At 35.3% G+C, this 10,920-nt stretch overlaps 1 protein-coding gene across 9 annotated transcripts in view; it reads left to right on the forward strand.

The window, feature by feature from the left end:
• Positions 1 to 10,705, forward strand: part of NR2C1 (nuclear receptor subfamily 2 group C member 1) — a 47,002-nt gene extending 36,297 nt beyond the window's left edge. For 7 of the 9 annotated variants that reach the window (XM_053895692.1, XM_053895693.1, XM_019446453.2 and 4 more), the window contains 4 exons: positions 2,974 to 3,113; positions 5,210 to 5,347; positions 6,674 to 6,779; positions 9,711 to 10,705. In XM_053895692.1, coding sequence (XP_053751667.1) covers positions 2,974 to 3,113; positions 5,210 to 5,347; positions 6,674 to 6,779; positions 9,711 to 9,885 — 559 coding nt within the window. In that variant the 3' untranslated portion in view covers positions 9,886 to 10,705. The remainder of the gene's footprint in view (positions 1 to 2,973; positions 3,114 to 5,209; positions 5,348 to 6,673; positions 6,780 to 9,710) is intronic. The other 2 variants (XM_019446458.2, XM_019446464.2) reach the window with 2 other exon arrangements.
• Positions 10,706 to 10,920: the final 215 nt, after the last annotated feature.

Here is a 10,920-nt window from a genome sequence, read left to right on the forward strand (position 1 = left end):
CTGAAAACATATTTGAAAAGCATGGCTAACTATAATACAAGGATATTTTGGGTTTTGTTTTGGATGAAGATGTAAATATAGATATCTTTCCAGAATTAATCTCCATATTTAGCTCTTTTCCTTTGGAAACAAAATAATATGGCTTATTTCTCAATTGCCACTTATCATTTTTCCCTTAAGGTATTCAAAACAGTTTTGTTATTCCTCACCCTCTGCAAAGTTACTCCTTAACCTTTTCTCTGAATCTCCTACGACAATGTCAAAGTACTTTCTTAGTACTAGGTATAGCACAGGCCAGTAAGAGCTTTGATTTTCTTTTTTTTTTTTTTTTTTTTTTGGTCTGTTGGCTGTATTCATTTTCCTTTCTTGTGTCCACTAATTACTTTGGTTAACTGTTTCCTCTTGGAAACTTCAGAATCAGGCGCACTTGGTGACTCAGTCAGTTAAGCATCCAACTCCACATGGCATGTGGGATCAACCCCCCCTATTGGGCTCTGCTGAGAGCACAGAGCCTGCTTGGGATTCTCTCCCTGTCTTTCTGCCCCTCCCCCACATGCACTCTCTCGCAAAATAAATATTTTAAAAGAAAATAAATAAAGATAAAACTTCAGGGGGTGCCTGGGTAGCTCTGTTGGTTAAGCATCAGACTCATGATTTCAGCTCAGGTCAAAATGTCATGGTTCGTGGGATCAAGATCAAGCCTCATGTCAGGCTCTGTGCTGTTAGCACAGAGCCTGGTTGGGATTCTCTCCCTCTCTCAAAATCAATAAATGAACAAAAAAATAAATACTGGAGTATAGAAACATAAAGTAAAATTTCATTCTCCAGAGATAACTAACCCCAATATTAACAGTTTGGCATCCTACCGCATCTTTTCCATGCGGAAATAATAATCATATATATACTTACATATCATATGCTTTGCCTTTCTTTTTACACTTAGATGATGGATTTCTTCCTATGTCAACACATGTAAATTTATTCTTAGTGGTTGCCTAGTATTCCCTTTTATAGGATTTATTATTTACGTACTTATTCCTTATTAGTAGACATTTAGGTTCTTGCTAGTTTTCTTTGTTATTCTATCCACTGCTACAATAAGCATTGTTGCATTGTATGTATACTTTTGCCTGCTTTGAGTAGTTCTATAAAATATGTTCTTACAAAAGGAGTTGCTGAGTCGAAGAGGTTGCTGAACCTATAGAAAAATAGGTTCTATTTTTTTGAAAGATAGGTACTATTAAATTGTCCTCCAAAAAGATGTTGAGCCAGTTAATACATCAGCAGTGCTTGTGTGAGAATGAATTCTTATTTTCTCATACCCTCCTCAATTCTGGATTTTATCCTTGTTTTCTGATACATGAAAATAGTATTTTGTTCTCTTTTATTTTGTTCGATTTTAAGATCGAAATTTTACATCATTTTTTATATGGACATTTGAAAATACTGATTTTCTTTTTATTTAAACTTCACTTTCAAATAAATTTTGATTTGCAAAACAAATTGGCACTGCCCTACATGTTTTTGTTTTTTAAGTTCTTTCCCAGCTTTCTCTACTCACATGTCAGCCCTTCAGACAGACCTTCTCTAGCCACCTTATCTGAACACTCCCCATTTTTTGATGCATCATCCTATTATAGTAATGGAGAATTTTTATTACCTGAAACTAACTTAATGTGTGTATAACTATATGCATGTGTGTATAATATTTATATAAAATATGTGAAATAATATTTCTTTACTATGTTTATCTTTTTCGTGGAGGCAGACTTAATCCATCCTATGTATTGCTATTTTTCCAGTGCCTTGAATACTACCTGGCATATACTTTATTTTTTGCCCTACTCACCTAACTCTAACTCTATTTTTTGCCCTACTCAACTAACTCTTAAGTTTGCATCTTGTAGTAACTGAGCAGGGTGTAGGACATACAGTGTCTCTTCATTTTATATAGTTAAGCAGCTGAGACCTGAGAATCTTATTAGCCAGATTTCAAATGGATAATCAGTGGATGATGTAGGTTTAAAAACCTTGGTTGACTTCTATTCCAGTATTTTTTTCTACTCCCTCATGCTCTTGAAATTTCTTATTCAGAAGTTCAGGAAAGGACCTTATTTTCATTATTCCTAGTAAAATCCTCGTTATCTCATTTAAAAAAAAAATTGCAGTTGGGGGGCACCTGGGCGGCTCAGTCAGTAAGCATCCAACTTCGGCTCAGGTCATGATCTTGTGGTTTGTGAGTTTGAGCCCCGCGTCAGGCTCTGTGCTGACAGTTCAGAGCCTGGAGCCTGCTTTCGGATTCTTTGTCTCCCTCTCTCTCTCTGCTCCTCCCCCACTCACACTCTGTCTCTCACAAATAAATAAACACTAAAAAAATTTTGTTTTTAAATAAATAAAACTAAATTAAAAATAAAAAATTTTTTAACATTTATTTATTTTTGAGAGACAGAGCATGAGCAGGCACCCCTAGGTATCTCATTTATAGGGATACTAATATCCTATCTGAAACATACAGAACAAACCATTTCTCCCAGGAAGTTGGTTGCTTACCTATCATCAAATCATTCTAGTTACCCTTACATAAAAAAGCACTTACCTGAATTTAAACCGAAAGAAAACTTGGGAGAGTTTTTAAGTGTATGCTTTTGCTTTTAATATTTTTTAAAATAATCTATATTCCATTTGTTTCCATGAAATGTGGGATTAAAGCCCTAACTTTTAATTTGCAATACTACCTACAACTGTTCTTATAAACTGGCTGATTAATTAGTAAGCTAGCTAATATTTAAATTTATAAGCCTTCCTCATCAGTTGCTATTCATTATATAAGACAGAATTGACCAGGTCCATGCCCAGTTGGTCCTTCTAGAATAATTTTAGTTAAGTAATATTTTATTTTTAAATAGATGAATCAGTTGTAAAGTTTATAAAATACATATTAATATCTGATATGTGTTGTGTTTATTTTAATAGGCAAGAAAATAGCATATCTTTGGTGAAAGCTTATTGGAATGAACTTTTTACTCTTGGTCTTGCCCAGTGCTGGCAAGTGATGAATGTGGCAACTATATTAGCAACGTTTGTCAATTGTCTTCACGGTAGCCTTCAGCAAGGTAAGGAGCATTTTATTTATTTCGTTTTCTAGGAGATAAGAGGAGGGGAAAGCATCAGTTTTATAAAGTAGAAGTTAAATATCTGATTAATGTTTTAGGTACCAGCACCCTTTTTGCGTGAGATAATTTCTACATTTTGATAAATTCATCCATTAATCACCCAAAAATATTTTCAAATCAGAGCACAACAAAATTGTTCATTGGGATATATTCTCTCACTTAAACAGTCCCAGAACAATCTTGACTCTTTCCTTTTCTTTAAATTTTTTTTTTTTTAACGTTTATTTTATTTTTGAGACAGAGAGAGACACAGCATGAACGGGGGAGGGGCAGAGAGAGAGGGAGACACAGAATCGGAAGCAGGCTCCAGGCTCTGAGCCATCAGCCCAGAGCCCGACGCGGGGCTCGAACTCGCAGACCGCGAGATCGTGACCTGTGACCTGAGCTGAAGTCGGACGCTTAACCGACTGAGCCACCCAGGCGCCCCTCTCTTTCCTTTTCTTGATGCCAAGATGATTACAGCTTTCATTTATTTGAGGAGATAGGCAGTCATTGATTTACAAATGTTTAACTTCAGGTTGGCTTGTGACTAACCACAAGCATGCCCCATCCTCAAATGGGAAGAACTGCTTTTTGCATTCAGGAATAATTTACAAATTGGGAGTCATGTGATATTTCCTTAGCATGTTTTACATTATTTTTATTTAGTTATTTTTTTTGAGTGCCAACTCTTTTGTGTGTGTGTGCTTTTTTTTAATTTTTATTTTTTAGTTTTTAAAATTTACATCCAAATTAGCATATAGTGCAACAATGATTTCAGGAGTAGATTCCTTAGTGCCCCTTACCCATTTAGCCCATCCCCCCTCCCACAATCCCTCCGGTAACCCTCAGTTTGTTCTCCATATTTATGAGTCTCTTCTGTTTTGTCCGCCTCCCTGTTTTTATATTATTTTTGTTTCCCCTCCCTTATGTTCATCTGTTTTGTCTCTTAAAGTCCTCATATGAGTGAAGTCATATGATTTTTGTCTTTCCCTGACTAATTTCACTTAGCATAATACCCTCCCTCCAGTTCCATCCACATAGTTGCAAATGGCAAGATTTCATTCTTTTTGATTGCCGAGTAATACTCCATTGTGTGTATGTGTGTGTGTGTATATATATATATATATATATATATATATATATACACGCCACATTTTCTTTATCCATTCATCCATCGATGGTCATTTGGGCTCTTTCCATACTTTGGCTGTTGTTGATAGTTCTGCTATAAACATGGGGGTGCATGTGTCCCTTCAAAACAGCACACCTGTATCCCATGGATAAATGCCTAGTAGTGCAATTGCTGGGTTGTAGGGTAGTTCTATTTTTAGTTTTTTGAGGAACCTCCATACTGTTTTCCAGAGTGTCTGCAGCAGCTTGCATTCCCATACATTATTTTTAAGTCATCTTCCATTTCCTGTTTGAGGGCAGAAAAATCACCTTAATGTTATCAACAATAGATCCTGCTAGAAGGTAGCACTACATTCCTATCTTACTTATGGACTCCTGGTCTTGATTCATTTCTCATGAATTTGTAATGAGTTCTACACAGCCTACCTTCACTAAAGCTGTGGTTGACTAATCAGATGTGTTTTAAACACTATAAATTTTAAAAGTTCTTATAAAACTATTCAACTTTTCTTTTGGTCTTGGTAGTGTTTTTTGCTAGGTATTTGTTTCTATTTTAGTAGTGTTGGTAACTTTTAAAAACTCTAAGCTTAAATTAAATCTTGTTATCAAAATCTGAGTCTTGTAGGCCAGTTTTTCAGGAGGTTATCTTTACAGCTTATCTTCTCAAAGATGTATCTTGAAAGGAAACACTAAATTTGTTGAGGTTTTTGTTTTGTTTACTAACAGCTTGTTTTTTTTCTTGAATGAGCACTATCTGAAGATCATTAATTAGTTTCATCTTTGCAGTGATACAGAATTTTAAACATTTATAGATTGGCTGTATTCAAAACTGGAAATTATTGAGAAGGAAATGTCTTGGGTAAAAATAGATATACATTTTAGCCAAAAACTAGAAGCTTTTGTCTGTTTGTTTTTAATTAAAGATAAAATGTCAACAGAAAGAAGAAAATTATTGATGGAGCACATCTTTAAACTACAGGAGTTCTGCAACAGCATGGTTAAACTCTGCATTGATGGATATGAATATGCCTACCTGAAGGCAATAGTACTCTTCAGTCCAGGTACTACATAAACATTTACTTCTTATTTACCATACAGTGGCTGGGGGTATGGGGAAATGGGAACCCTCATACATTGCTGATGGGAATGTAAAATGATGCAGTTAAAGTGGAAACAGCCCAAGTGTCCATCAACAAATGAATAAACAAAATGTAACATCTACATATCCACATACAGCAGAATATCATTGCGCCATTAAAAGGAATAAAATTCTGATACATGCTACACCATGGTTGAAAACAGTATCCTAAGTGAAAGAGGCCAGTTACAAAAGATCACATTTTATATGATTCCATTTCTATGAAATGTCTAGAATAAGCAAGTCTGTAGAGACATAAAATAGATTGGTGGTTACCAGGGACTAAGGAGCGAGGAGCATGGAAAGTGACTACTAACAGGCACAGAGTTTCTTTTGGGGTAACAAAAATCTAAAGTGTTCTAAATGTTTTGGGATGATGGTTGCATAACTGTGAATATACTAAAAACTATTGAATTATACACTTTAAATCAGTGAATTTTATGGATGTTAGACATTTAAGTATGAGAAAGAAAGTTGAAGAAATCATCGAAATGACATAGTTATGGTCACATCAGCATTTGAATTCTTTGGCATATTTTGCTAGGCATCACTAATAGGCAAATGAAAGATGAGTATTGTTTTGTTAATGGGTTAAGCTTCTAAACATCTGATTAGAGTTACCAACAGGTAAAAAAATGTCTCCTGTTTTCCTGACAGTTTCTAGCTTTCACGTATGGTAAAATGACAGTAAGTTCAATGATCAATTTCTGAATAAGGAAAATTAACTGTTCTTTTAGATTCTGTTTTTTATTTTGGTATGTATTTCTGTTCCTGTGCATCATAATAAAATTATCTGAGAAAACCTGCTTTTTACACTCAGTGATTCCAATAAGGTGATTAAAGCTTTTTTTCTTTTAACCGTTTCTTATAATGTTTCACGTAAGTTAATAATATATATCTACATTTTAATCACAACCAATTTGCCACCTTCATTTTCCTTAAGTTTGAGAGAACACAGATTTGATACAATGTAATTTTATTTTATTAAATATTCTCTTTTTTTTTTTTTTTTTTTTTTTTGAGAGAGAGAGCACATACGGGAGGGGCAGAGAGAGAATCCTAAGCAGGTTCTACACACTGTCAGCACGGAGCCTGATGTAGGGCTCACACTCACGAACCTTGAGAACATGACCTGAGCCAAAACCAGGAGTCAGACACTTAACTGACTGAGCCACCCAGGTGCCCCGCTCTGTACCTTACTAAATGAGCATTTAGAACTAGGGTAACAATATATTCTTCGATGTTTCAGATCATCCAGGCCTAGAAAACATGGAACAAATTGAGAAATTTCAGGAAAAGGCATATGTGGAATTCCAAGATTATATAACCAAAACATACCCAGATGACACCTACAGGTATCTACAAGTTAAATTAGTTAATTAAATACATCCTAAAATTTTTTGTGACTCTGTTATTTTTTTTTTTCCATCCCAAGAGTAATTCAGTGTTTTGGTCACCATGGACCTTTGAAATAGCTAATGCTTTTAAAAGCAATAGTGCATTGTTGTGAGTGATTTACAGGTAGTATTTCACACAATTCTTACAATGCTATAGGGAGACTGAAGAGAGAGGTTAAATAACTTACTCAAGGTTACACATAAATGGCAGGGCCTGCCTGTGAACCCAGGTTGTATAACTGTAGTGCCCAAACTCTGTTTTCTTCAACTGAAATAAGGGATTTTATTAGTAAAAGGGAAAAAATAGGAATGAATGAATAAAAACACCATTCGACTATTTTATAGGTAATTTAGAAATTTGGTTTATGATATTTCTACCAAGGTATTTCTTGATAACATCCTTTGAAAAAAATTTTTGGAAGATCCAACTCAGTTTTTGAAGAGGAACCATCTTGGAGAGTAGTAGTGAAGCACATGGCTTTCAGAGCCAGAATACCAGGCAGGGTTTGACTCTTGACCCTAGCTGTGTGACCTTGGGCAAGTTATTCAACTTCTGTGTTTCAGTTTCTCTATTAAATGTAGGCAGTACCCACATTTTACAATTGGTATAGTGGTTGAATCAGTTCATATATGTAAATAGCCTAGGACAGTGCCTACTACATAGTATGTTACATATATAGTATACATATATGTAATATAATATATAGTATATATATTTATAGTAAGGGCTATATAAATGTGTTTACTAATATTATTCTTAATTTTACATGCTTCAAACTAATAAAAGAATGTTTTGCATAAAATAATTTTTTTACAGGGGTGCCTGGGTGGCTTAGTTGGTTAAGTGTCCAACTTCAGCTCGGGTCATGATCTTGCGGTCCATGGCTTCAAGCCCCACATCAGGCTCTGCTGACAGCTCAGAGCCTGGAGCTTGCTTCAGAGTCTGTGTCTCCCTCTCTCTCTGCCCCTCTTCCACTTGTGCTCTGTCTCTCAAAAATAGACATTTTTTAAAAATAAAATAACATTTTATAGATAGTATGTAATAGATTTATAAGCCAGTTCCACCTTGAAAATCAGCCTTAGTTTATCTAACCGGTTTTCCTACCCTGCTTCCTACCAGCTTTATTGCTGCAGCTCAGCTGTTGGGAACAAACAGGAACTCAGTAATTTGAGGAGGAGAGTATTGGCTACAGGAAGGTGACTTAATCCTGGTTTCAGTTGGTCTCAAATGTTTGTGTTCAAGACCTTAGACTATGGGCAGGATAAACATACCCAAGCTTCTTGGAATGGTTTTTATTGTTGTTGTTGGTTTTGTTGTGATTGCTTTCAGTTTTTTAATGTTTCAAAACTTGTTTTATACCTCATTATACAAATTAAATTGTTCCTCCTCTTTGACATATAGTTTTTGCTGACCTCTCTTCCATTAGGTTCCAGGTGCTTTGACTGATCGCTGGAACTCTTTCTCAGTTTCTTACATTCTGATTTATTTAAAAATAATAAATTATCAGAGCACCTGGGTGGTTTGGTCAGTTAAGTGTCTGACTCTTGATTTCAGTTCAGGTCATGATCTCACAGTCAGGAGATCAAGCCACACATGGGGCTCTGTGCTGACAGCACAGAGCCTGCTTGGGATTCTCTCTCTCTCCCTCTCTCTCTGCCCCTCCCCCTCTTACATGCATATGCTCTCTCTCAAAAATAGACTTAAAAATAATAATAAATTAGCAGCAGTTTTCAACTTATAATATGCCTTCATGCAAGGTATGGGCCTGCCTTTAAGATCCTCAATAGCATAGAAACTGGCAGGGATCATTTCATTAATCTTCATCATAACACAGAGAGATGGCTAACACACATTCACAGAGGTAGGGGAGCAGGTGAATTAAGATTTGAACCCAGTGGTCTTGATTCCATATTCTGTGCTCTTCCCAGTAGTAACTGTTGCCTGCTTTACCATTTCCATTTGTCTTTCTGATTACCATTGAGTCCCATGTGTCCTGATAACACAAAATATTGTTGTTCTTATAACCTCAACTGAGTTTCTAAGCCACTTTTTTTTTTAAGTTTATTTATTTATTTTGAGAGAGAGAGAACATGCACATGGAGGGGAAGGGCAGAGAAAGAGGGAGAGAGACAGAGAGAATACCAAGCAGGCTCTGTACTGTCAGCACAGAGCCCAATGTGGGGCTCAATCCCACGAACTGTGAGATTACGACCTGAGCCGAGATCAAGAGTTGGATGCTTAACCCACCGAGCCACCCAGGTGCCCCAAGTTTCTAAGCCATCCTTAAATGTATAATGTGATCTGTGTTTTAATAACTTAGTTCCATGGTCCATCTGACCAAGTGGAGGCAACACAGTGTAGCAGTTAAGAGCAAGGCTTTCCAGTGAAGTCTGTCAGACTGCACTTATAGCCAGATGATTGTCATGTATTCTGAGGCTTGAGAATACTTAAGTTTTGTTTTGTTTTGTTTTAATGTTTATTCATTTTTGAGAAAGAGGACAGAGCATGAGCAGGGATGGGGAAGAGAGAGGGAGATACAGAATTCAAAGCAGGCTTCAAGTTGTCAGCACAGAGCCTGACGCGGGGCTCGAACTCACAAACCGTGAGATCATGACTTGAGCTAAAGTCGGACACTTAACCAATTGAGCCACCGAGGCGCCCCGAGAATAAGTTTTTATTTTAAGTTTTATTTTAAGTTATTTATTTTAAGTTTATTTTATTTTAAGTTATTTAAGTTTTTATTTTATTTAAGTTTTTATTTTAACTGTTGAAAATTAGAACTTTATTAAATTAGACTTCAACCAGGTACATGCAGAAACTGCTCCTAGTTTTCTACTAAATCTCTTTTTTATTTACCCCTTGTTTTTTCCTTCCCCTTTATTTTTCAGGTTGTCCAGACTACTACTTAGATTACCAGCTTTGCGATTGATGAATGCTACTATCACTGAAGAATTGTTTTTCAAAGGCCTCATTGGCAATGTACGAATTGACAGTGTCATCCCACATATTTTAAAAATGGAACCTGCAGATTATAACTCACAAATAATTGGTCACAGCATTTGAAATCTGAGATATCAGTGTAAACTTACTGTTCTTTCCCGGAACACAAAATGACACCAAATTAAACTAGTTACTTCCAGGGTATCTGGAAATTTTGACTTTAAAGAGTAACCAAAAACCAAGGTGTTTTTATTTTAACTTCTTAAGAATTTTTGAAGTGACTGGGCAGGTATCAGGAATCAGAATTTCTTTTCCTGCCTTATTTAAGTGAATAAGAAATATTATGAATTTATTCTTGGTTAAGAGGACACCTTAAGCTGTCACTTCTTGGCATCTACACTAAGATCTCTTATTATATTTTATCTTATAAAACAAATAAATTAGTCTTTTTTTTTCCAGAATTGTGTTCTATTCATATTTTTCATTATGAACTAGTACAAACACTTAATTGTCAGAAATACCTAAGGAGGATTTCCTTGCATTTTACTCTTAATATATAATCTGTTTTAATTACCACGTAAAAGAAGATTCTTTTATTCTCAGTGGCATAATGATAACATTAGAACCATAGGAAATAATTACTGAATATATATATTTTTTGTCTTTTGTAAATATTATGGTACCTTTAGCATATACCACTCTCATTGCTGGCAATGAGACATAGGCCATTTATGATCTCAAGACTTTTTTTAGTGTTGTATATTATTAGTTACAAGCACTTTTTATTTATGTATGTAGCAGAAAATTGTTTTTGAGAATGAGGTAGGGTTCATGTTTTAATATTTTTGGTTTACTGCTATGTTTTAAAGTAGTAGAGACTGAGCCCCAAATGTTTCAGTATTTCAAAATGGATATTAAAATTATTGCTTTTCCATTCCACAAACGGCATTTGACTTCTCTCCCTCTTTCCTGACCTGCATTATAACTTCCTGACCCTTCCGTGAGTTTTAGCCAGTTTCTTTTAGGGCCTTAGAAATACCCAGTTTGTTAAATAATGGATTTCTCATATCCAATCTGTGTTTTCAAGGTGAGTTAAACAATTATTTTAAAGCAAATTGGTAATTTTCAAAAATTTACGTTTTTTAACATGTAAAGGAA

The sequence above is a fragment of the Panthera pardus genome, unplaced genomic scaffold, assembly GCF_024362965.1.
Source record: "Panthera pardus isolate Hobbes unplaced genomic scaffold, ASM2436296v1 HiC_scaffold_6, whole genome shotgun sequence".
NCBI classification, from domain to species: domain Eukaryota; kingdom Metazoa; phylum Chordata; class Mammalia; order Carnivora; family Felidae; genus Panthera; species Panthera pardus.